This window comes from Sceloporus undulatus, chromosome 5, assembly GCF_019175285.1.
Source record: "Sceloporus undulatus isolate JIND9_A2432 ecotype Alabama chromosome 5, SceUnd_v1.1, whole genome shotgun sequence".
Taxonomy (NCBI): Eukaryota; Metazoa; Chordata; class Lepidosauria; order Squamata; family Phrynosomatidae; genus Sceloporus; species Sceloporus undulatus.
This window is the reverse complement of record NC_056526.1, coordinates 65,030,888-65,058,804: the sequence shown is the minus strand read 5'-3', so window position 1 is coordinate 65,058,804 and position 27,917 is coordinate 65,030,888. Positions and strand designations below refer to the sequence as shown.

Below are 27,917 nucleotides of genomic sequence, written 5' to 3'. Positions count from 1 at the left end.
AATATGCAAGGATAGAGGACCTCACCCACCCACACTCCTCATTGCTAGTATATACATTTTTATGTTTACTGACCTGTGTAAGGGAGATGGACTTTGAAACTGGAATGCATTTGTTCATTGAGGAAAAGGGTGATAGAGAACTTAATGGTATTGATTTTTCTATAAAGATCTTCCCTTTCTTTGTATCTGTGGTACTTATGATGGAAGGAATGTGCTAAGAAAATGAAATACTGGAATAATTCTTACTGTTATATCATTTGGTCATGCTAGCTTTGTGAAAACATGCAATTTATCATTTTAAAAAGAATTTACTCTTCCTAGGACATTCAGAGAGAACACTTTCACTGTCTCAAAAAAAGGGGGGGGCAGAATTTAAGTGTGTGATAAAACATGATTAATTACACCCCGTGCAAGCACAGAGTGTCTGGCAAGTGCAGGGATTTTCTCTTCATTGCTATTTTGTATGATGAATATCACATTAGATCTTCAAACTGCAGCAAACCACTGCACACCAAGCAGTTTAAAATACTTCCCTGAAACTTAAATAGTTAAGCTACAAACAAAAAAGAAAACATCATGAAGTGTTCAGAGCAAAGCTTGGGAGCCCTATTCATAGCAAGGGTCACATTCTTTTGGAGGTAATCTTTCACGGCCCACATGCCAGCCAGAGGTAGGTTTCAGGCCTTAGTAACATCATCATCATCATCATCATTAACCTTTCTCCTGCTATAGAGACTCAAGGTGGCTAAGAACCTGTTCAATACAAAAGCATTAAAAAGTATAAACATAAACTTTTAAAAACAATCAAACAATTTATGAAGTTAGAAAGATTAAACATAAAAAAATTAAAATATATTAAAAGATTACATATTAACAAACCTTAAAAATCCAAATTTCATGACACTGAAAAACCCAGCCCGTGTCAGTTTGTAAAAGGCCGACAGTACAAACATGTTTTTACTTGCTGACAGAAGGGGAGCAAGGATGGGGCCATTTTGACTTTCAAGGATGGAGTTCCAAAGTCTGGGAGCAGCCACCAAGAAGGCCCTCTTACTTAGTTACCACCAAATGAGCCTGAGACAGTGGTGGGACAGGGAGAAGGGCCTTTCCAAATGATCTCAGAGCTCTAATGAGCTAATAAAGATATATATATAATAATGATAGCTATAATATGTCCTATGAAACACATACTCTTTCTTTTTCATTCTTCTTTATTCTTTCTCACACCTCACTTCTTCATGCTCTTTCCTTCTTCCCTCCACTTTCTCTCTCCTTCTTCTACTATCCTCTGCTCCCTCTCTCTCTCACACACACATATCTTTCCTCTGTCTCCACTCACCCACAACATCCGCTCTGTTCCAGCTTCTTCTACACATGTACACACTACCTCCCCTTTGATCATCTGAGTACTGAAACAGGGATGGAGTGCCAACAAAGTTAAAAAGGGAAGTGTACATTAAAATCACATGGGAAGGAGAGGATTTAGCCCTCACCATATCTATCCCAATTAAAGTCATCCCTGCATTGCAATTTGTGTTACTGCAAGTTTTGCTCAATCATTGTTAGAAATGAGCAAATGCTTCATTATTTTTTAAATTGGGGTAAAATAAAAAAGGTGGGAATTCAATCATCTCTCTCTCATAACTATGATGAGAATCTCCCCCCAGAGCTGCTCAGCTTATTTGCGGAGAACAGCTGAACAACAAGAGACCAATGGTAGGGCTGGTCCAAGGTCTTGCACTGCTTGAAGCAGGAACAGAATGATGCTGGCAGAGGGGGAAAACAAGGCTCAGGCTTTGACCTCCCACTCACCCTTCCCCACTCTCCTGCCAGCCAGCTGCCCATCAAATCAACTGACTATCTGCCTATCCAGGGGTGAGAAGGATAACAATAATGGTATGACAGTACTTTTTCCAAGAAGGGGAAGAAGGCACAGATAAGGACAGCTGAGGGAATCTAGCAGAAGCAACTGAGGCACCTTTCTTTTTATAGAGGGTGTGCTTTCTGGGAGCCTGTGTCTAGAGATGGGGCTAGGAAGGCCAAATATGCACAGCACAGGCTGTTTCCCATCTTTCTTCTTCCAGACTCTTAAGAAGCATTTGCTCGATTTACAAAATGCTTCTGGCATCAGTAGGTTTGCATAGTCTTGATTGTTATTACCTATGCTCTTTAAGGGGAAGACATCACCACAGTCTCCTCCTGCTCTTTTTCCTCCCTGGATGTACAGGTTGTGGGTTGATTGGGTTGACAGCTAGCAGGTGAGCAAATGGAGAAACAGCTGCAGCCTCAGTTTTTTTTTCTTTCTGGCAGCTGGTGGTAACTCTGCCACTATGGTGGGGGCAGTGGCACATCAGTCATCTCTAATACTGACCCAGGTGTTGGGGTTTCTTCTAAACCCCCCCCCCCCCAACTTTCTTTTATTTCTTGGCAAAGCATGCCAGATTCTTTTCCCCATGCCTGGTAATTCCTGGCTCGGGAGGGCTGCACAAATCAGTCCCAGCTCTTCAGAGCATCAGGAGTGTGAAGTAGCAAAACTGTCACCTCCAGCATCATACCGCCTGAGATGGTTAGTGGCAGAGCTGGCCCTGTCATTAGTTCACTTCTGCCTGTGAGGATAATGAAGATGAGCACAACACACTTGGTTGATTAAGGAGTTATGCCTTGCATTTTTTTTAATAAGAAATGTTTTATTTGCTAGGTGAGGATTTTTCATGGCCTGGTTCTGAAATATATGAATTCTTTCATTCAGGCAAAATTTCCTTATGGATAACCCTGTTCTGTCTTCTCCCAAAAGACTATCTCTCAGATGGGTTTTCTTGGTTTATCTCTTAATTCCTTTGTCACTTACATGGAGAACATTTCTATCTGTTTGGAGTAAATGTGTACAGTACATGCTTATATATGAAACAGGCTCACTTCTTGGAAACAATTCTGTCTTCAGTAAATCTCATACATTGGCAAAGTGCAGATTCAGCCCCTTTTAGTCACACAGAAAATTGATGCTGATACACATTGTGCTGCCAACTACAAATCAGACACAAGGGCAAACCTTGTAAAGAATCAATGAGACATAGGTAAGCAAATACGCTGTTTCAAAACCAGAACAGAGTATGTGTGTGTGTGGACCTGTAATCCAAAAGACAGGTGGGGGGAGGCTGGGGGGTTCCCCACCCACTATCAACGTTACTTCAAATATTGGGGAAATTAGATTTTGCAAGAGGCTTGGGTAACCTTTGGACTGTTAGCATCTGTTTATACCAGTACTAACTGAGACGAACTCCATGTTTGGGGTGAATTAAGAGAGTTTAATTTATAAAATTTGCAGAGTGCAACCACACACACACAATAGCAATCCACACCGACACAGCATACAGAGCTAACCGAAATGGAAACAAAGAAAAGTGAAAGCAGAGTTTTAGGGGTTTGCAATGTGGTGATATTTACCTGTCCCATGAGTAGACCACAGAAAACTAGAGTGGTTTAGAGTGGGAGGTCTGAGGGTCACACAGAACATACACAGATCAGAGGGGTGTGTGCTGGCTGTGGTTCCTGGAATCATACCTAAAATACAGCCCCGATTGATGGACTATTTTGGCAGGTAACAAAGGCTGGATGTCCTTTTCCAGGAATCACCAATGAGATTCCAGATTGGTTAATGGCTTTAATTTTGGTGTGGCAAAATTTGATCAGGATAACCCTGATCAGGATTTGATCAGGATAACCCTAGGCCAGATGGACAGGGACATTTGGCCAGGAACACAACATGGAGCAGGCAGAGCTTACTGCTTTGGGTGGAAGGACAAGTTGCAAGAGGAAATGCTTCTGGAAAGAAAGGAGCACTTAATGCACCCATCTGGATTTGATTGTTTTATTTACCTGTATGTTCACATGCCTCAGGACATGCTGCTATTCTCCTAGGAACATGGCCTAGTGTTCCTGAAAGGTCAATGATCTCTCAAAAACATGCTATCTCCAGATGTGAGATATGAAATATGAGGATCCCAAAATATAGCACAGGTTATGCAGATTGTGCTAACAACACATACACACACATTACATGTGAAATTCATTTCTGTACTTAGATTGTTAGCATTTAGCCCTGTTAGTTGTTTCGGGCCCAGTTTCATGGAAGGTTTCTTTTCAGTGTAGTGTCAATGTTTGACCTCTCCTGTTAGTGATAGTAATTTTTCGCCTATGTCACCATGATATAAATTATATTAGACTACTTTCCCATTTTAAATAAAGGCACTGCAAAACCTTAAACAGAAGTCCCTCGAGTATAAGATATATTATTCAGAAATCACTTTCTGATATGTTGGAGTGACTTTCAAATTGAGCTTTGCTTATTTTGCAGCTACAACTCTGTAACATTGCATGCTGTTGCAGATGGTCCTTGTCGACTCTCAGGAGAAGCTTTCTTGGCTGGAGCTGAGAAGGATGTAAGGTAGATGGTTAGCATCTGTACTTCAATGGCTGGAATGGGCTGTAGCAGAAGGAGATCGTATTCAGAATGCATTAATCCTTAATTAAATTTCACTTTAGTTTAGTTCAATTTTAGTTAGTGTAAAAATGCACATCACTGAATTTTTTTAAAGCTGTAATCAAACTGGGGTCTCTTTGACCCCAATATATGATAAGTAAAATGATTTTCATTATCATAGAAAGGTTAAGCTGGTGCGGGTTTGGTCAGCAGCCAGAAAATCTAGATGAGATTGCAAAACAAGCCTGTGCTTGAGAAAAGGATTCCATGTCCTTCACAGTGAATCAAAAACATGATAGCACTACCTGTTTTAAAATACCAGATGTTATTATTTTTGGAAGGATAGATCATGAATGACAGTAACGCCAATGTATGTTTTTATAGTACTTTTATCATCATTCCTGAGTTGAAATAATTTATTTTTTAAAATTACTATATTGAACAATCCTAAAGATGGTAAAAGTCCAATTGAGAGGTTGCTGGATGTGACAGATGTAGTTCCAGCAAACACATGGAAAGCTCTGAAGGCATACATAAATTGTTGATGGTGTTCGTACAGTTGGTAGGATTTTAAAGTAGGTTATACTGAGATGGTTTGTATCCCAAGTCCCTTTGTTTGGTCAGTGTGCTCATGGATGAGGCCTGCAAACTGCATCATCCTCCTGCTAATATAATCATATTTCCTCTCAATGGTGTCAATACGAAAGAAAAAAATTAAAAAATGCACACTCCATAAGCTGGACTCAGGAAGTAATGGTTCTTCCCACACAAAGTCTGTCCCATCATCACCATTTTAGGATTGTTTTGTAAAGCTGACTTAATTTTTAGATTTTCTCTGTTATGTACTAATACAGAAATAATGGCATCACTGCTATAATGGAATACATATACTCCAACTGTTGAACTGCAAATGTCTGTAATGGAATTTGTGCACTGCCACAGAATTTCTAAGAGTAAGCAGATTCATATATTTACTTCATTCAGTAATGCCATTGGTCTGGCATCAGTAGCTTTGCTTTTCAATAGCTCAGTGGTTTTTTTGTATTTAACATGGTCTAGTAGTATTGTACAGCTTTGCTGCTTCACTAGAATGTTGATGACTACCAGCAGTTTCTAAAGCTGGCTGAAAGAATGGATAGTGTAATGTCAGTGCTAGGATGACAAAAGAAGAGAGATTCAAATGTGTCTAGCTTCCAAAATGATAGAAATTCACGTGGTTTTTCTGGCTTATACAATTTTGGAATAAATTCTTTGCTGTCCAACTTTGTAAGAAGTGTGATTCAGAAACTAGATTAGAGCATGAAATTATGAAATTCTGACATCTATTCATCTGCCAGTGTGTTCATTAGAATATGAAATGGTACCATAAAGAGTCAAACCAGTGCTAATATTTTGAACGATAATATCCTTTTGTTGTTGAAACATATGCTTAAAATAAATGTGTCTTTACAGGATTGAAGCACATGTTTAATGAACTAAAAGTTTATTAATGGACCCATTTGATTGACAGGATGTAATGAGAGCTGTTATAAAACCAAGTAAAATTTTCAGATAGCACTTCATTTTTATTATCTATATACTTCTTCAAGAAATAGTGTCAAACCCGTTTGCCCATCTTACACTGGATAATAATGTAGAGGCCTGCAGATCTTATTCCAACCCACCCACATCACCCACCTATTTTATTTCTTGAATTTAGTATTTCTTTAAGAAACAGGTTGCTTCTGCTCTTTGGAGTGACAATTGTCACCATCCACAATAGATTATATTGCTTGAATATGGATGTTGGGGTGTATGTGTCTATTTTTTCCTGTCATCCCTACATCTGCAGTTCAAAATACACTGCAGAAATAATCCAGTTTGAGATCACTTTAACTGCCCTTGCTCAGTGTTAGGGAATCTTGGGAATTGTAGATTATTGTGGCTTTAGAGCTCTGACAGAGAAGGCTAAATGTCTCCCCAAACTACAGTTTCCAGAAATCCCTAGCATTGAGCCAGGGTAGTTAAAGCAGTCACAGACTGTAGTACTTCTGCAGTGTGTTTTGGACTTACCTCTTCCTTTCATAGAGAGAGATTACTTTCCTCAGTTTTTGAAAGTTTTTCTTGACAAGTGACTTCATATTTTTAAATGTGTGCACAAATCTTTTTACTTAGAACACATACCCCAAAGCCTTAAAAGTGTTGTTTTATTTTACTTTTTAAGAAACAACACAATAAATTAGATTTTAGATTGTTTTCAGCTAATAAATTTATGAAGAATCTTCTTTGGATGCAATATTTTCTTTCTTCGGCCCACTATCTTCTTGTGTCTACTGTCTTGGACATGGGTCTCTTCCGTCAAGCCTACCCACCCAATCTCTTGTAAGGACTTCACTCATCTCACCTCACCCCTCCCTCTATTTAGGATGATTGTATTGTTTTTAAACTGTTTTTAATTATGAATATTATATGTTTTATCCTGGAATATTGTTGTTATTGCTCAGCTGTAATTCCGCCTCGATCCACCTGGGAGAGGTGGGAAAATACAAATAAATTTGTTATAATTATTTATTATTATTGAAGCTATGATATATAAAAATTCTTCTGATAGTATGAGAGTTCTCTGTAGGCCCCCTTTCTCTCCTTCTGAGCTGGATGGGACCCCTTGAGACCACCTCATCTAAAGACTTTGCTGCCACCACCCGATGATTAACTTATCACACCTTAGCAACACATTGGGCCATTGCTGGGGAATTCTACTGGTACCTCCCCTCCCATCCTAGGGAAGAACTGGGCCAAGCCAAGGGAAGTGAAAAAGCAGTGCAAGAGAGGCAGAGTACCTTAAAGAAAAACTTTATTCTAAATAAAGGAATTGTATAGAAAAAGAATATAACTCATCTGTACTCCACACCCTCAAGATGCCCGGAAGATGGCTTTTTATGCAGGTCTGTATTGCACCTATCTCTACTTTCTACATCATATTAAAATAAATATCAAATTACCAAGGGTTATTGATGGATGCAGTATTACATAGGAGAAGTCATTAGAAGTGTGGAGGAGGGGGGAGTAAGGTGCATACTGTACTCCACATAGGCTCCAACAGCCTCCCCTTTTTTGTTATATCTTCGCCCCTGCCTGTTAACAAAACATCAACAAAAAAGGTCATTCTATTGTTGCAGGACTGGGGTTGAGGTGGGGGGGGGGGGAATAAAACAGGATTCAGAAATGCTCAGAATGATTTCTAATTATGCCAAATACTAAACAGTTTTTTTAAAAATGAAAGCATGTTCTTAGATGTTTTACATTAAGAAATGTGTACTGCCCAGTAACATCCTTTAGATTCTGCTAGGTGTGATCGTGGAAATAAACAGAGGAATTAAACATAAAAGCCTTTCATATCTAACACAAATAGGAAATGCCTGCCTTTGACTGATGAATAAATGTTATCCTAATTCATGAATAAAACCAATCATATATTTCATGCTTAATGTCTTTTCCAATATACATTCAAATAAATCAAGATGATAAAGATTAGGAGATTAATTTCAATATAATTTATGGAAAAGCCTACAGTGAAATTTCAAGGCAAACTGGAATTGACACATAAGGTTAATAACCATGATATTTTTGAACCAATTAGAAATCAAGTTTATTAATTAATATTTATAGAAATAAAAATTATATTTTATTTTTACCTTGCCTTTTTGGAGAAAGAAAAAAGAGGATATATATAAAAAGTCCAAAATGCCATTCTATCAATATTTCCAAAGGAGTATTTCTTTATTATTTATATAATGAATGGGGGTGGGCTTAAACATAGCTGTGTTTGGTCATATCTTTCATGTATTTCTATATTTGGTTTTGTCTGTGTGTGTTTTTTTCTGTCTGTATACTTGTGGTAACCCCATGAATTTCATAAGCTTTTCTCAGGCAAGAAAACTTCATTGCATTTGTTTTAATTTGTGAGCTTCCTTGGGGGAAAATTGGGAGAATTAAATGTGTTCCTCCTAGTTCTGTACCCATTGTGGCCATGATTCGAATGCCTAGATTAATGGAGAATTTAACTGATATGTCAGGTGTTCCACTTCTGAGGCAGGCGTTCTGTCAAATCCTGTAGCTACTCATTTAGCCTAATAATTATGTCTAATAAGACATAAGTCTAAAAATTTAGGTTAAAAAATTGATAATTTGCCCTGTAAGCACTGACTCCCTTCTACTCTCTCATCCATCCAGCCTTTAGTATGAGCAAAAATAGTTATGCCTGCTGGAATTTTGTAAACCTGTGGCATTGTTTTCCTTTGCTTTGTCCTTGACATCCTTCATTACATGCCCCTAAGTATTACTCTTGACTTATTTACAGGCATATCAAAATCCATAATTTTGGCCCTAAAACCTGCCCTTGATTTATACATGAGATTGATTTATAATTGAGTATGTACAGTAATCTGAAACTTCACAATCTAGCCAAAATTATTTGTATAATCTGTGTTTTTAAAAAGTGGTGACTGTTTCCTAGAAAAGAAATTGCTCATTTTAGCAGATCGTGAATTCTTCTCATTTTCATTGATGTCAGTGTGACCAGATGCCCTAACTGCAAATGTCGGACATTCAAAAAAATACTTTTACATTACCATATAAAAGTGAATAACACTCATAAAAATGTAAATTCATTCTTCCAAGTCGTGCTCAAAATGGTCATTTTGGAATTCCTCCTGGACAGAAAGTTGAAATGTAGGATGTGTCCTGGAAAAGGAGGACATGTGGTCACCCTGGGGACTTTTATTTCTAAAGAAGCTGAACCAGAACAGCAACTCCTGTTGACAAATCTATAAAAATATTTTGGTTCACTATACAGTATTATAACCTGAACAACTGTATCATGTTTCTGATACATGGATGGCATTTGATAACTACATAGTGCAAACTCAGCACTCACGGTCCCCATGGTTCTGATATTAAAATTGTGCAGCAATATGCTCTTTTGTGTTGTCAGAATTACAAATATGAGTGGATTTATGTTGAGTTGTTTTACTACCTGTTTTGAAAATATTGGATTATGTGAATAGAGATGAAGCAGTCAATATTATGTAGGGTGATAGACTGTTACCTAAGCAACTCACAGGCTTCAAAATTCAAGAATATCTTTCTAGATTGCAGCAACCATTTTATCTCCACCACAGCCATTGCAATAAAAGCATAATAATTTTGCTGACTTAGTTTATAGGGTTGTTTTAAGTATTGCTGAGATAATCTGTATACAGTGGTGCCTCGGGTTACGAAAGTAATTCGTTCCGCGGCCGCTTTCGTAACCCGAAAAGCCTTCGTAAGCCGAATTGCCATAGGCGCTAATGGGGAAAAGCTGCGTTTCGTGCGAAAAAGCCGAAAAAAGCACCAAAAATTTTCTTCGTAACCCGAAAAAACATTCGTAACCCGGAACAATGATTTCCAATGGGATTTTTTCATATCCCGAAAATTTCGTAACCTGGGTATTTCGTATCCCGAGGTACCACTGTACAGTATTTGAAATACTTTAGCAATTGTTATTGTAATTGTAGTGCATCATGAGCTTTGCACTCTACAAAAGATACAAAGGCTGAGCACCAAAAGCAAATTTATTTGTCTAGATTGTTCCTTGAAACTGAACCACTAGAAGATTGCTTCTCTTAATAAATCACAGGAAAGTAACAGCTTCTCTTGTCATAGAAGTTTTAGCCATGCAGTTGAAGACCCTGCTTGGGTAATTAACTGACAAATTGTAGAATTAGGCAGGATAACTCTTTGCCAGTCATAATAGTTTTTGGATTGTCGTATTTTAGGTGACAATCTCCTTGGTAAGCAAATTTAATTCAGATTTGTTTGTGAGGGGCATCTTACTCTCTTGCCCTCATCTCTCTGTGGGCAGCTGCATATGCTTCTAATTGCAGTATGAAATCACTTCCATAATATGGAAAATAAACAAAAGTCTTTTTCAGAATTAAAGTCTTAATAAAACAACAACAAATCAGTAAAACTATAAGAAATAAAAATAAAAATCATATATTAGTATATATTAATACTAACAAGGACAAACATAATCAAAGAGAGACAATGAAGTTTGGAGAGACTGGTTTGCTTAGCAAACTCTTATTTAATGATTTAATAAATTTTTTTATCATTTATTTAAATTTCCTTAATTACATGTTGTATGAAGGGGAATCAAGAAGTTAATATTGTTTTTATGTATAATAGTGTTTATACTCAAAGGTTAAAGGAAATAGTATGCACTATGCAACTGAGGGGGAGTTAATTATTCTCTGTAGAAGGATGAACTATATGGAAGTCGCATATGAAGAAGAATCAACTTACCTGTGATTTCAGAAATGTGGTGGATGCAAGAATGAAATTTTATTTTAATACTGTAAAACACAATAAAAAAGAAAAGAAATGCAAAACTTGGTATGCGGCAGATGTATTTTGGGGTTTCTTCACTTTTGTTTGTTTTTTGTCTCATGTATATGCGCTTCAAATGAATAAGTGAAGCTGTCTTGTAAATCCCATACAAATTATGACAAGAAATGATACTATAATAAGCAACAGGAATGAATTCCTTTTTAAAAAAAAATAACTGCCCAAAATCTGGGGGGAAAATCATGAACCTAACTGCAATATATACAGTGTGCCCATCCCTTACATGGGCGATCCGTTCCGGATCTCCCCCCCCCCCGGCTTAAGGGAAATAACACCTATGGTGAAGCCCCATTGAAAACAATGGAGCTCGTGCCCGTGGCGTGGTGCACCATTGTCTCTTCTGGCGTGCAACTTTCAGCATATGTTGAAAGTTGTGTATGACGCAGGTGCACTGTATTACATTCCATATACTGATTTCAAGAAAATTCTAGATCTTTAATGTGTGAAGACACCATATGGAAGGATAAGTAGAATCTGATTATTTTTTCCAAACTTTAGTAGTTTTCATTTTTCTTTACTTTTCTTTTCAGATTTCACTATTTCACACAACTACTTCCAGAAATCTCTTTTGATATTAATTAAGTACAGAACATTGAGATTGTACAATAACAGTGAAAATTTCCTAATGTATTTTGGAATAAAAATGGAGAAAGGCAGCAGCATTCCTGAGAGCAGAATTCACCTGCTTCTCTTTCTATGCCAGATTATTACTGCATTGGATGTACCTCTTGACCGTAAGTATCAGCAGTGCCCAACAAACAGAATAACAATGAATGAATTTAGATTGCTATTTAAAAGAAAACCCAAATCACCTATAGTTGGCCTGTTTAAAAAATATATATAATCACCATGTATAGTCTCAACCTCGCCTCCCAGGAAGTTCCAAGATAGCTTTTTATTTTAACGCTGGTTCTTTTAAAAAGTGAAGTTGTTTTTGAGTCAACTTGGCATTGTTGTCAGGCATTGTTGTTGTTTTAACTTCTTCATCACTGTGCTATTTGAACATGCACGATGTGTCAAAAATAAAGAAGTAGCTAATATTCATTGATGTCTACCTATTTGAATTCATACACAGCTATACTGTTTGATTTCACCTTATATTATTTTAGCCATTGTAATGGGCATTTAGTGATTTATGGCTGAAGGAGTATATACCAAAAAAACAGCCTCTAAAATATTTTTTCTTCATATATTTTACTTTGTTATATAAAAATATAATTACTTGAGCAATAATCCAAAGAAAACAGTGCACTTTTTAAGTGAACAAAAGCATGTGTCCTTGAGGAAGAGTTATTGTGAAAAACTCATCAAATCATTTCAGGTTTCATGTTAAATTCTCTTGATTATAAAATTATTTATACAAAATTATTCATTTAGTCTGAATAAGTAATGCATTTATTAAGACATATACTTTCTGAAATTATAAATGTAAAATAAATTTGCTTCAGACATAAGAAAAAGAAAAGAAGAAGGCTTTTTAAAATTGTTTTTTAACCTATCTAGCAACTCTGAGCTCATTCTACACATGCTGGCTGTTTGTTTAAATTCGTCTTTGGTGATTCCCTTGCCTTTTCCACTTCATGTATATGTTCCTTTTAAATCTTCTCTATTGAATGTTGTTTAGACATCAATTCTGATTTCTTTAGAGCCCTATTTCTCTTCCCCACTGGGACTATTTGAAATTGTGGTTTCAGTATCTCACTTTTAAGAAACACATAGTATCAGGTCATTCATTGCTGTTGAGGTCTGTTACTAGGCACTATACTCCATGCACCTGATGAAGTTGACTTAAGGCTAAAAAAAGTATGCTTTCAACTTCTTTCTCTCAGGTCCAAAACACACTGAGGAAATAATCCAATTTGAGACCGTGTTAACTGCCCAATTTCATTGCTAGGGAATCCTGGGAATTATAGTTTATTGTGGCACCAGAGTCTCTGACAGAGAAGGCTAAATGTCTCACAAAACTACAGTTCCCAGAATTCACTAGCACTGAGCCAGGCCAACTAAAATGGGCTCAACCTGAATTATTTCTGCAGTGCATTTTGGACCTCAGTTAGGCTGAAAACAGATGGCCCTTTGTGTGCCGGATCACACAAAACTGCACGCCGCGCCCCAATCTGGCCTTTTCCTGGCGCAAAAAGGAGTGGCAGAAAGCCGCTCCTTGTTGCGTCTGAGAAAGGGCATTTTTGCTGTTGCAGCAGCGTTTTTTCAGTATTTCTTCTCCACAGCGTGTGTAAATGCTGTACCACCGAAACACTGCCCACTGTCTGTTTAGGAGGGTGGTGTGATGCCAGCTTGAGGGCAGAGTCGGGGCGTGTGGTGTGCAGGCGCCATGCCCCCACGCCACTCTGAAGCTGGCTCTTTTTGCCAATTTGTACCAGTATTCTCAAGATCCCTTTGCATACTGATCCAGACTAAGGAGATTATTGCACTACACTCTTAAAATGTTGCTAATTCACTTTAACTGCTCTGGCTGGCTCCTGTTGCATTATAGAACTTGTAATTTAGGAAGGGGCATTTAGAATTCTCAGGCGAAGAGCTCTTACGCTTCACTGAACTACAAATCCCAAAATGCAACAGGAGGCAGTCAGAGTAGTTAAAATGGACTAGCAGTGTTTTAAGAATGTCGTGAGATAATCTACTAATATAGCTTCATCTTTGAATTCTACAAAACTATAAATGGGCAATAATATTTTAATCCTACAATACTAATGTGGACTCTCTATTTATTTATTGGATTTATATCTTGCTTTTGTCCCAAAATGGGATTCAAAGCGGCTAGAACAAATGTATTAGTCCGATAATTAAATCTCGAAGTTAATTAATAGTTTATCTATACTTGTAAAGTAGAGGTAAGGTAAAAACAGTCTTAAGTGCTTCATTGCTCTTCCATTTGATCCCATAGACAGATTGCTTTTTGCCTGGAGCAATCAGGCATTGCACTCCATTAGTTCCATATTGCTGCCTTCTTAGGATTTTTTTTTTAAATCAATAATGTATATTCTTTATAGGTCAGAGAAACAAAGAGTTTTGGCATTTGAAAGAGAAGTTAACTGACACTTGTCATGCTAACAAAATAACTGGTATTTCAGCTATGTCGGTTGTAATGGTTACAGAAGATCTTTAACGTGGGTGATTTGCATATTTTCTCAGTACCTTCTTTTTCTGAGATATTACATTATCTTCTTACTAACAAATAATTTTCTTTGATTCATGATTACAATTCACCTGCTGAATCTGATGTGGGGGAAAAAAGCAAAACTTCTTGAAGAATGTAAGTTTTCTGCCCACAAACCTAGAGAATAAAAATTACACTGTGTGTGTCATAATACATTTGGAAAAAAATGAGTGTGACGTCAAAGTGGCATGGATTTCCCCCCATATATGTTATTGTTTGTTGTTGTTAAAGTTGTGTACAGATGATCTGTTATAAGTAGCAATATAGACACTAGGAGCAGTTTTAGATTATCTTTTTAAAAAGCCTGACAAATTTATTTAGTATGCAGAATGTGTATATGTCCACATAGGCACTTCTGTAGCCTTTAAGAAAAAAGATGCAAGGTTGCCTTTCCATTTTAGCATTATCTTATGATTTAAGAACATCTTTTACAATTGAAGTTGATTATCCTAGCTTCTGCTTGCAGTCTGTTCTACTCAATTTCTCCATTACATTAAGACTAGGAGAAATGTCTGCAATTAGGAAGGAAGATTCACTTTCCTGCTCACTGTAAAGGTTCCTTTCAGAAAACTGACTAAGGCCTGGTACCATGATAGCAATTCAGGAGAGATTATTGCTGTTGCTCCAAATAATTAATCATCTGTACACAGCCTAGGTGTGTTTCTTTTCCCTTACTGTTATAATTTAAAGGAATGCAGTGCCAGAATTTGGTGGTTCTGAAAATGCACAAACATGTTTGAGAGTGGAAAAATATCCCTTTCACTAAAAAGCCACAATTTGTTCTAATAACATTGGCCAGCATCCTGTATCAACTACTTAGTTAAGTATGAGTTAAGTATATGGATAAGTAAATCTATGTAACTTTTGCATTCATGATCAGTATCATGATTTTGACACTTCCTACAGAAAGCTATTTAGCTGTTTGAGGAGAAGGTGGTCCATTCTGCTGGCAACTGGAGCATGGGTGAAAGATATTTTTGCCTTTGGAAGGGTCAGGCCAGGAGAAGTTACTTAGTTATGTATACTCAAGTTATGTATACTTAACTAAGTAGATGATACAGGATTCTGATCACTGAGTCTTTGATGGTTTTTTCTCCTACTAAATTCAGAGCACATAGGACTACCTTCATCTATTTAGAGTTGCTGAGAGAAACAATGGAAGGAAGTACCGTACTGGTTTCCACCACCACCCCACTTCATCCTTCCCTGCTAGTGAACAGAACTACAGGGTACAGCTAATTTTAAAAGCTACATAAAGCATTGATGCTTTAGTTTTTAACTAGACAAATACAGTACTGTGGCTATAACACAGGTCCTCTTCAGTTATACGCCTAGGTTCACATGGCAGTTTTAAATAAAACAGTAAGTCTCAACTTCACATTACTATATTACAAAATCCTTATGAAATTCTCCAGGGATTCAGAATTGACTTGCAGTATGGCCTCCTTTTACACATCAGGTAAGAGGTCAGCATCCAAATGCATACACATAACTAGAACCTCGGTTTTCTGTGGCCTAGATATGTTTGTTCATTTTCCTAATATTTTCTTCTGCAAAGAATACTCTGCTTTTATTTCTAATTGTACCATATGCATCTGAGGAAGTAGACTTTAGCCTGCGAAAGCTCATGCTGCCAACTTCTTTCTTTCAGTTAGGGGCTGAACAGACCGCCCCAATTGAGTAGCATCCCACCACCCCTTTCAGTGCCAGATCAGGGCCACAGCAACCACATGCCACAACCCCACTGCTCTAAAAAGAAACAGCAAAATGCTGTTGCTGCCGTGGCAGCATCTTTTCAGCATTTCTTCAGCATAGCACAGCTAAACGCTGCACCAAAGAAATGGTGTGATGCCGCTTGATATCTAGTCGAATGTATGGCATGATGCCGGCATTGGGACGGAGTCTGGGTATGTGGCATGCTGTTGCCACGCCCCCACTCCACCCTGATGTCAACATTTCTTGCCACTCTGTTCAGGCAGTTAGTGTCAAAGGTGCTAGAAGATCTCTGTACATACTGATTCTACAGACTAACATGACTATATCTTTGAATTGCACACTATTTATAATTCCTTCTCTTTCACCAGAGAAAGAAATACAGTATACAGATGCTCAAGAAGGACTCATTTACTAGAAATAGCCTATCATATTTTTTTCACAAAGAAAGAAAAGTTGTCCACACACAATTGTCATATTACACATGCTTGATCAGTAATAAGGATCAATGCTGGAAGTAAGAATGAGGTAGCTTTGTAGCTGGCTGCTTCTCATTGGGGCCTTTTCCTTCACTGCACTGTGTCCCAGGAAACCTTGGTGCAAATGAAAGAGATAACATTTCCTCCTGGTCACTCCTGACTTTAAAGACCTTACCCTAACTGTGGACGCAGAATTCCTTTAAGCAGTTGGAGTTATGCAGAACTGGGAAAAAGAAGTCTAGTTGTGATTTCAAATCCTTGCTCTCATTAAATCTTTTGATGCAAAATCTTGGTGTTGTCTCTTTTCACTCTCATAAATTTGCAAGAAAATTTGATCAGAGATAGCTTTCAGCCATTCAAAAACAAATTGCTGAATATCATGTACTTTACCTAGTTCAGGGTGAGATCTTTCAAGCTCTCATGTTGCTGGATTGCAAATCCAGGAGCCTTAATTAGTGTAGCCAAAATGAAGAAATCTGTGAGTCCTGGTCCAACAACATCTGAAAGGACTACATAGTTACTGCTCAACCCAGAGAACCTTATATGTCACTTGGCAATACAGTGTTCTTGCTGTAATGGGTACACTGGGGAAAGTTCAGTTTGTCTGTTGGAAGTAGACAACTAGTACGTGCTCAGCCTCTTTAAGCAAAGTAACAACCAGTATGCAGAACAGTCAGCACACACAGTCCTGAACTGACCTTCCTTTTTTGTCTTAATTCTGAACTGTTCTATAATACATGAAAAAGCATTAGTGATTGCCTAGTAAGGAGACTTGTCTGTTTTAAAAGCATTGGATATAAGAAGAAAATATGTGATGCCGAAATGTTAGTGTGCAGTGACATGCAAATAACTTGGCTGTGCTGACATAGATAAAGCAACTCTGATAGCAGATTTGGATTTACAAATTCATTCTGTAATCCTACAATTCAATGGTAACATTTTTCATTAATTTCAGGGGAACTTAACTCCCTTGCAGGTTTGTGCAGGACTGTAGTACACTAAACATTTGTAATTAACATGACTATATTTTGATATGCATTTTCAAAAATTACCCTTTGCATAATTTTTTTGCGCATTTTGAAGATGTAACTAAAGATTCCCCATTTGTTTTTAATCACATTCCACAAAAGTGCCACAGCCGCCAACAATAACTCAACAGTCACCAAAAGATTATATCATTGACCCAAGAGAGAATATTGTAATACAGTGTGAAGCAAAAGGAAAACCACCTCCAAGGTAAGTAGTAGCTTTATTATCTGTGGTTCCTGTGCGTTTTTACAGCAGAATTGTACTTGGAAGTAATGGCTTTAATAATCCTTTTCCGCCCAGATATTTTTCCAGGATTGTAATTTAATATCTAAATCTATGGCCAGTGAGGTTAAATTCTAGAGCATAATGGCCTGGATTGGTCCTGGACTTAGCGGCCAGTATAGACAAGGCCTAATAAGAACTATCAGGGTCTTCTAACTCCCAGCTCAGTCTTATCACTGTGCACTCTCTAGGAATGTAGGGATAAGACTGTAGGGTGGGTAGAATAAATTCTTTGTAGTTTTGGAATAGTATGGGGAAAGAATCTTTTATTCAAGTTCCTCATTGATAAGAGCATGACTTCCAGCTCCCATTGGACTTGTTGTATCCTATCTGTTCTGTTGTTGAGAAGTTGGTGATTTCAGAGCTTGGAAATAGTGAGTTACAAGTAACATTCTTACCTGTAACTAGTTAGTTTGTGGGACAATAAGGGTGTATCGTAAGTAGATTTAAAAAACAATAAAACAAGCAAGAGCAAAATTATTTTATTCATGTAAAGTAACAGTTTCTAGTTATTCTCAAGTGTGGCTTTTGAGGACATTTTGTGATAGCAAATTTTCAAGTTTTATGCTATTCTGCATCAGTTCTAAAGGTTTTCCCTCTCAAAAATATAATAGAAAGTAATGGAAAAATAATGAGTAGAACAAAGGTAATATAAAGAGTTGGCCTTTGTCATCACTGTAATAAGTAACAAAGCAGGTTACTTCTTAAACATTGTAATGAATAATGCAACTACAGTCATCCCTCTGTTCTTGCAGTCTTCAAACTCGTGTCCCTCACTTATGCATGAGGACAAACGGAAGGGGAAAGAATGGGGCACGCACACCTATATTCAAGCCGATGGGGCTTGAATATAAGCGAAACTTCGTTTTCAGGACAGGGTCCAGAATGGATCCCCCACAAAAAAGGAGAGGGCGACTGTAATTATTTCTGAAAAGCAACTTTCTGAAATCTGGGTGATTTATTGGCCTTCATTATGTATAGCTTGATTTGAGCTTCATTTCTTTCTTAAAGGCCATATGTCATGACAGGCTCCTCTGGATAGACTTTGCTTGCATAGGTTTATGTGTGCAATATGCTCATATTATTTAATGGTTTGCTAAAAATGGTTGGCTGATACTATTTAAACATAGCCAAAGCTCTGGTGCTTGGAACTGGTGAGCATAGTGACTAAAAGGCTGAACTAGGAAGTCAACCATCTGATTTCATTTGATTGCTAACCATTTGATTGATTGTGGTAAAATACAGCTCCTTTAGCTGGCCCAGTTCAAAAGCACAGCGGTGGGCTGGATTGGGGCTGGGTGCATGTGGTTGCCAAAGCTCCAGCACAAGTAGCACTGGCATGGCCCCACTATAGTTTTTTTTCAGCCTGTCTGTTTTGGGCCCAACTTCATTTTTTGCTTTCAAACAATTGTTGGAGTGCCTTTACAGACCATAATTGTAGTTTATAGCTGTGTCCATGCATAGTGCCAGCTGAGAAGGTCTGCACATATACAGGATTTTTCCTTGTTATTACAAGTAATGTAAATTCTTGTCTGTACCAGCAAAAGGAACTTAATCAAACCAAATCTATTATGCTAATATAGTAATTATATTATTTTATGATACTCATTTTTTTCAGCTAGGGATGGAAATAATATTTTTAAATATTCAAAAATGGTCAAAAACATATTTTTGAGCATCGAGAAACTCTGTGGCTGGACAGATGGGCATAAATGGGTGGCAAGACACCGAGCCTTTCTGCCCCAGATGGAGGCCTAAAAAGAACCAGCTCCTGGCGAGTTCTTTTTAGGCCTCACATGGGGCGCCATTGGTGTGCTCGTGCCCCATGGTGAAGTGACGCTGCTTGGGCGCTGCACTGCGCGGATGCCATTGTGGCATGCCCCGTCTGTACAGGGGCATGCGAAGATAGCACCGGGGTGCGCAATAGGGTTTCTGAGCATGTAAATGCTCAGCCCCCGTGCACCCCTAGTTCAGGCCCAGACCAGCGCAAAGCACCCATCTGTCGAGCCCCTCTGTTAAGGAGAATCCTGGATTAGTGAGAGCCTTTACAGTTTGGGACTATTTCTGCACAAAATTTCCATGTGGTTGTTTTGCACAGAAAAACAGAATGTTATTTTCTATGCAGAAAACAGCATTGGCTGCTTGACAAACAGCGTTTTCTGCATAGCCAATAATATTTCTATGCAGAAATATTATTTCTTACACAGAACAGCTGTGCTTTAACTTTGTGCATATTCATCTCAAATTGCAGATAGCCTTCAAAAACCTTTTGTGAACAAGCAGGAAACAAATTGTTAAAATTCCTTCTTTGAGAAACAGGTCTTTGAGAAAAACTGTTGTTTGTGAAGAACTGTAGTGGAGAAATGCATACCTATTTTCTGCCCACTATGCCCCCCCCACAAAAAAACCCAAAACTATGTACAATAAAATAGCTAGCAATAACAGCCCCACCTGAGGATCTCAAATTCTGGGGAGATGTTTTTCAGATATACTGCTAACCTGCTTTTTTAAAATAATAATAATAATAATAAGATACCACCTGCCACCCCAGATTTTGCAGTTGGATATCCCTCTAACATTATCATGATTTTTGATGTTGCATTACTAAATTCATTATTTTAAGACATATCTTTTCTATGTAAACAAGTTCATCCACATTTGTTTAATTGGTAGTTTCTCATGGACCCGTAATGGAACTCATTTCGACATAGATAAAGATGCACGGGTAAGAATGAAGCCACACTCAGGAACTCTTATAATAAATATTATTAATGAAGAAAATGGAGGAAAGGCAGAATCATATGAAGGAGTTTATCAGTGCACGTCAAGGAATGAGCTAGGAGCAGCCATTTCCAATAACATTGTCATACGATCATCCAGTAAGTTGAACAATTTGTCATTAATGAAACTCGAAGCTCTTTCTTCTTATCAATCTTTTTATTTATATAATTTTCTTTTTTTCTTTCCTTTATTTTAAAAAAGACATCTTTTTAATCATCAAAGCAATCTTGTTAGAAGGTAATGATGTTAGATGTTCTAGCTTAGTGCTGTACAGCATGAAAAACTGCCCATTTTCTCTGAAATTTTTAAGTAAGTCAAGCACGTGATACTTTCCCTTTCACCCACTATGTTCAAAACTCGATATTGTATAAAGCATCACAACTAGAAAGGAATATTTTGATCCTTTAGCACTGCATATATTTACAAATTAAATATTGCAAAAAGCTGCACATTTTTAAAAAGACAAAATGTATTGGTGGAGAAGATCAATACCCACCCACCCACCACCCACCCCAGGTTGGGGAATTTTAAATAGTTATGCTTCCATTTTAAATATATTCTGTCATGAAGCTGAGCTATGGTGTTAAAACTGCAATTTCAGTAGAGCAAGTTAAATCATTGTACTTGAGAGCATGAGATGTGTAGTGCTCCAAATGTTGTGAATTGACATGTTTTTACTTTACATGAAGAAGTAAAAGTAGCTGTTTATATTCCAGTTCATCTATACTTTTTCTAAATGTCTGTTCCTGCATTGTCTAATTTGGCGTCCATGATCTTTTAAAAAAAATAGTTTACCTGTTTTGCTTTCTACAATACCTAGAGTTACATTGTCTGGGAGTCTCCTATGTACATGTTAGAAATGTCTAAGAATACCATTTGAATGGTAAATTTACATTTGAAACTTAAATTCCTTGAAATAGCATAAACTGCTACATAAAAGTTCCTTCTAACTTTTCCCATGAGAATGACACTGCTGAAGCCGTCTATGCTAATAGTATAAATTTAATAAGAGCATTGTTTTTATATTATATATTTTTATTTTTTTCTGGCTCTTGATACTCCTGATTTTTCTCACTCCCCAGGCCACATGACAATGATTTTTTTTTCTCTACAGGATCCCCTTTATGGACTAAAGAAAAACTAGTTCCAAAAGTAGTAACTGAAGGTCAATATGCAATACTTCCCTGCAGGCCACCAGTGGGATTACCACCACCTATAATATTTTGGATGGATAACTGTAAGTTTTACTTTTAGAATCTATATATACCCGGAACAGTAGAATCATTCAGTAATTCCATCTGTGTTTGCTTGGTCTTGCTGGATTGGAATGCCTATTTGGGACAGATGGAACAAATGAATCATGCTATGCTTTGTGATAGTTACAATTTCATTTCCTCAAGAAACTAGGTTGTATAGTTTTGTATACGTTTGTGCCATTATAATGGCTTACCTAATGATATCATCCACCCTATTTTGATCTCCAATAATAATAATAATAATAATAATAATTTGTTTTATTTATATACCGCTATTCCAAAGATCATAGCGGTGAACAGCAAGTAAGCTAATTAGCAAGTAAGCTAATTTGCCCCCAACAGTCTGGGTACTCATTTTAGCGACCTCGGAAGGATGCAAGCCTGAGTCAAGCTTGGGCCCTTTTGCTGGTCTTGAACTCGCAACCTTGTGGTTTTGAGTGAATGGCTGCAGTACAGGCATTTAACCACTGCGTCACCAGGGCTCCATTATGAAAGTACTCATACTCTGTCTGTTAAGTTTTGAGCACTGATGTGTGCCAGCTCTACCATCTATTTTCGGCATGGTGGCCTGTTACACAAGCAAGGGTTACCCAATGGCATGATGGCAGGTTATGCCACTGGGCTGGTAGTTATTGTATGGCCATCACTTCTATAGAACAATAAACAGCATTTCACAGAAAGTGTGAATATTTTTTCCAGCTGTCCCAAATTTTGATAAATATTTTGTATTTGGCAAATTTCTTTTTTTTCCAAATGATGATAGCCTGATAGGCTCAGGTAATGGAAATTAACAGACTTGGTAAAGCAACAGGAAGAAGGCAGGAAAATGAAGCATCTTAGTAAGAAATGTGTAGAATAGGTTCTTGAACATTATATGTAGAATGAGGAAAGGGGTGTGACAGATGCATTTTTCAGTAAGGGAAAACAGTTACGCATCAACCAGTTTCCACTGGTTTCCTGAAGCATTTAGTGCATGAAGAATTATTTTTTAAAAAAGTAATTAGAGTTACGGTCCTAAGGTTCCAGTGTGCAGTTAGTAGCCATTAGTTATACATCTAAAGGTGTATCCACATTGCATAAATAAAATGGTTTGACACCACTTTAATTTCCATGACTCTATCTTACAGAATCCAGGGATTTGTAGTTTGGTGAAACACCAGTGCTCTCTGATAGGTCATGCTGAATACTGCTCCAAACTACAAATTCCATGATTAGATAGCATGGAACCAGGACAGTTAAAGTGATGTAGAACTGCTTTATTTCTTTAGCGTGACAGATCTCTTAAAGGTTATACTGTACTACATTCTCAAGGATAGCTAACTCCCACAAAAGCATGTGCAGCAGCAGTGCAGGCCAGCATTCAAACCAGGTAATACTCTTCCTCTACCATTTATTTGGTCTATTTTAATTGATTGCTGGCTTTTACACACTAATTGTTCCATGCTTGTCTAATATTATTTAACACCTAAAAATAGATATATAATATACATGTTGAATATCCATTATCCAGAATTACAAAATCTCCAGACACAGCTGGAGAGACATGCAAGCATTTGTGAAATGGTAGGAGGCATGAATTTATTCCAAGCACTGCGCTTCTATTCCTGCCATTTCACAGATCCCCATTCTGCCTCATTTTGTCTCATAATGTATATGCAAATACAGGTTTTCCAAAGTAGAAAAAAGTCTGAAATATGGGACGCTTCTGTCCCAAGCATTTTGAATAAGGGGTACTTAAACTGTATATCCTTGGAAGTAGCAAGGTGTAAAATATCTCTGCCTTGCACAAGATTGTGGGGAGAAATCTCAGTGTGAGCTAGACACAACTTGACAAAAATATTTTTGGATGTAATTCCCAGAATTCTGCATCATGCTGGCTGGGAGTTTGGAAACTGCAGTTAAAAGATAACTTTACTAGGCTCTCCTGAATTCAGACAGTGACAAAATGAGCCCATGGCAAGTTCTGTAAACTTTCTACAGTTTGCGCCAATCTCAGAAGTGTATGTCCCAATGCAGAATCCTAGTTCAGAGAAATTTCTGCATATTTTTCTTGTTCATTAGCACAATTGCTAGGAAAATGAGTGGGAATTCATATGCCTAAATCAATCTTTTAATGTATAGTGGTACTTATAAATGGTTCCCTTTTCTTTATTTTCATAGCTTTTCAAAAGCTTCCTCAAAATGAGAGGGTTTCTCAGAGTCTAAATGGAGACCTTTATTTTTCTAATGTAATACCAGAAGATACCCGTGAAGATTATATATGCTATGCAAGATTTAACCATACACAAACTATACAGCAGAAGCAACCCATTTCTTTAAAAGTTGAGCCAGGTAGGTCTGGATTTTGAGAATTCTCTTATATATTGTAGGTGTAGCTGTGTTCACCATGAGACATATTGCGATTGCCTAATAATTACCTTTGTTATGTTGTTTTATATTAGGTTATATTCACCAGAAGTCTGTCCTACCTTAGGGTACAACCAAATTTTTCATGCAAAATGATATCTTTAGTAGAACATATGCAACCTAAACAAGCTCTTTTAGAAAACAGCGAACATAATTTCCATTTCATTTTAATAATTTTTTTGTAAAATGGTATACTGTAATAAAATATATTTTACTAAATGTTCAGAATGCTTAGGTTCCATTGGTATCAGCAGTATTTATGCAACCTATTTTCAGGATTTCAATTTTAGTACAAACATGGCCTGAAAGCAAAGTGTTTGTGTGTTTCCTCTTTATAAACTTTTATGCAATAAGTACTAGAGATCCCCTGACAAACCTGAGAGCAAAAGCAAATGTTATTGTTCTCCTAGATCATATCATCATTCAGTGAACAGTTTAATGCATTTGTTCTTTCTGTTTGAGCTTACCAAAATTAATGTTTCTAACATTTCTAAAGCTCAGATATACCTGGTTGCATTCTTCATGATATTCTATTTATTTCAGTGGATTCATTGAATGAAACTATAGCTGCTAATATGAATGACACTGATTTTTATGGTGGTGAGTTTTAGAGATCCAATCTGGCATTATTTCTTTCATTGTAGAATTTAGCTGACTAACTTCACTCCATGGCTATTTAACCATACTGCCCTTACAATTCTAATAAATTGTTACAATAATTAAACAATATGGACACTTCAGTTGATTTTAAATTGCTTGAAGGTAATAGCAGCACTTTTGCATGAAAAAAACTTACTTTCTCATAAATGAACCAATATGGCAGTCTTGTTATTTTTTATGTACTATATTTATTTTCCTTCTACATTAACTGATCATTCATTATCACTAGGACTAGTCAATAATGCACACTTCAGCCTAAACTGAAAAATAATTAACAGATGCTCATCCTGCTTAGTGTCTTGTTGACTTTGAAGTATAATTGTTAACCATTTAATATTTGTGTTAGGAAGAATAAATGTCTGGCATGTTTAAAGGTATTAAAGTTCTAAAGTTCTCATTTTGTTATTACTATTGCTGCTGCTGCTTCTGCTATTTCATTTATTATCGTTTACAGAGTTAGCAATTTTTGTAAGGCTATCATCATAACAACATGGCTGCTATAATAATGGTATTGAATGTTACATTAATGCATACTCCATCCACTTCATACAGACTTTTCAAGGTGCAAAAACAGGTATTATAGGGACAAGCCCAGCCAAGATTATTGATTAATGATATCCCGCATCTCGTGCCTTTGCCTTGTCACTGTTGCTGTCATTCCCCTGCCACTGCTTTTGTCCAGGTTCAAGGAAAACATTAATTCCTTTGTGCACACCATAACAATGCATACATATGATTACATAAATAGTAGGATCTGGTAGAAAGTTCACTGCTGCTATAGTATTGGACAAACAAATAAATAGTTATTTATATATCCGAGTAAATAATTAGTATCTACCAGCTCTTTTTACAGCAGAGAAGGAAATTATAGGAGCATTTCTTGCTGCTGTTTGTCTTAAATCTGGGAGGTTCTCAGGAACAAGATTACTAGTTTTTTTCTTTTATAAACTGAGCTTCATATTTGGGATTCTGTCCTCAAAGAACAGTTTAATGGGGAGAGAGAGCAAAAGAGAATGAGGTGAGCTGTATGGCAGATCAGTACTACAGTACTAGATTTATGACTTTTTATCTGATCACAGAATCTGATTTTTGACTGATTATTGCTTACCAGTAGAGATGGGCAACTGGGAAACAGCAAGCTGCAACCAACCCAGTTATCGTTTGACCCATCATGACTCAATATTTAATTAGAATACATGTTTTGTGACTCCTGAGATACTTCAGCAATGATGGCAAGGAAATATCAAAGAGGAAAATAGAATTGGCTTGATCAGCCAGCTCCTTCTGAACTTGATGGTTTCCCCATTCATTTTAAGATTGGGCAGCTCAGTGTATAAGGCTCACTGAATCAACAGAACTCCACTGAAGTAGATTAGGAGGCCTGCTTATTCTGCAGGACTGTGTTCACAGAAGAAAACATTGGCATGGTATAGACTGCCTCAAAGGGGCGGATCTGTGGCGCCCCTGGGTTGGGAGCAGGGCAGCCTCACCAGCAGCCCTGTGGCCCCAATCCAGAGTTTTTCCAAGTCACAGAGAAGCGGAAAAATGCCACTTCTCCATGGAGCAGAAAAGGGGTGTCCTTATGGCTTCATGCCCCTGGACACCCTGGGAGCTGCAGCCATGGGAGAAGGGGGCTACCCAGCACCTTTCTCCCTGGCATCGTTCCTGCAGCTGTTTGGTTGCTGCGGGAACAATGCAGCACCTAAAAGGAGCTCCGTTTTGGAGCTCCTTCCCATGCTGCGCCCAGGCCGCCTGGGGTGGCGCAGAAACATCACACACATGTGCCGCGTTGTTTGGACGCAGCACGTGCATGACATCTTCATGGCAACCCCCTTGTGGATGAGAGGCTGCCATGATGATGCCGCTGCCACGTACTAGGGTTGTGGGGCATGCAGACACTCTGCCCCCGCACAACCCTAGTACATGGCCAGGCCACGCAAAGCACCGGTCTGAATTAGGCCATGGAGATCTGGACCACAACCTTTTAAAGATGATATCCTTGGGCCTAACTAAACTATAGATTTAAACTAGTTTACAGTCATGTGTTGGTTCCAGGTAGTAATGGATTTGGAATAGCAGAAAATGTAGTTTGTGTGGTGGACAGAGTTGGGGAGGATGCTTGAGATCCACAGAGCAGGACTGGTCAGAATTCAGGGTTGCAGAATCTACTTTATATTTTACGAGGACCTTCAGAACCATCATTTGGCACCTTTTGCTTGTTTTGAGTATCAGAACTTTTTGTAATCCTGTTTTTCTTAGGTTTTATTCATTTTAGAAGTGGAGTTAGGGGAATAATTTATTTTTATTGCTACTAAACATTTTAAAATGAAAAATTCTTGCTGAAAATTAATAAGAACTCTACCAGTAGACTTATATCTACTTTCTGCACATCCCAGCAGCTCTACTGGATTCTCAGCAATTCCAAGGAATTATTTGGGTTAAGCCACAGCATTGAGTATTTAGCATAGCATTTAAATGTAAAGGCTTTATACATTGAGGAGGAAGATATTTTCCCCACTTTCATGTCTACCTGTTCCTATTTCACTTCATCTGAGTGAAATTTTGCAAATCTCCAAAAGAATGCAAACTCGTTACGCATCAGAATTTAATAAAGAAATTAAAACTGGAAATACTTAATTTGTGAGACACATTAATGAAACCCCTCCCCTGGGTTCTGATGGGACCATTTTATCAGAAGAATAAATCTATTGGATGCTAGTCTTAGCTCATATTGAATCTTTCTGAGTTTAAGCCTGGATTTTGTGATGTAGTCAAACAGGGCACAGCACCATAAGTGAAAACTCCTACGTTTTATTTTGGATTTTTTGTATGCATGAATATAAAGTATAAATTTACAATCTGCATTTGCAGTTCATAATGATGAGTTTGATAGTAGATTTGAAATTACATTTGAACTATAAATACTTTTAAAAGTATCTTTTTCTTTTAGCCAGGTTATATCAAGAAAGAAGGCCAACAATTCTAACACCAACTGGAAGCACAAGTAGCAAAACAGAGCTAAGAGGAAACACCCTTCTGTTGGAGTGCATTGCAGAAGGACTGTAAGTTGTCCTTTTAATCATGCAGCCTGATAGGCAGAACAGGCAGATTGGGGCCCTAATCCGTCTTTTTGCCGGCCCAAAAAGAAGCAGCAAAATGCTGCTCCTTCTTGCACCAGTGAAAAGGCATTTTTCCCATCCTACCACAGCTCTAGCACAATGCTATGG

At 37.5% G+C, this 27,917-nt stretch overlaps 1 protein-coding gene across 14 annotated transcripts in view; it reads left to right on the top strand.

Annotated features, from left to right (window-relative positions):
* NRCAM (neuronal cell adhesion molecule) overlaps positions 1–27,917 on the top strand; it is a 183,765-nt gene that overhangs the window by 77,451 nt on the left and 78,397 nt on the right. For 3 of the 14 annotated variants that reach the window (XM_042466810.1, XM_042466812.1, XM_042466809.1), the window contains exons 1-8: positions 7,386–7,404; positions 11,437–11,640; positions 17,407–17,512; positions 20,261–20,466; positions 21,483–21,605; positions 23,785–23,955; positions 24,574–24,630; positions 27,641–27,752. In XM_042466810.1, coding sequence (XP_042322744.1) covers positions 7,389–7,404; positions 11,437–11,640; positions 17,407–17,512; positions 20,261–20,466; positions 21,483–21,605; positions 23,785–23,955; positions 24,574–24,630; positions 27,641–27,752 — 995 coding nt within the window. In that variant the 5' untranslated portion in view covers positions 7,386–7,388. Of the gene's footprint in view, positions 1–7,281; positions 7,405–11,436; positions 11,641–14,162; positions 14,181–17,406; positions 17,513–20,260; positions 20,467–21,482; positions 21,606–23,784; positions 23,956–24,573; positions 24,631–27,640; positions 27,753–27,917 lie in introns of those variants that run through there. The other 11 variants (XM_042466808.1, XM_042466807.1, XM_042466801.1 and 8 more) reach the window with 8 other exon arrangements.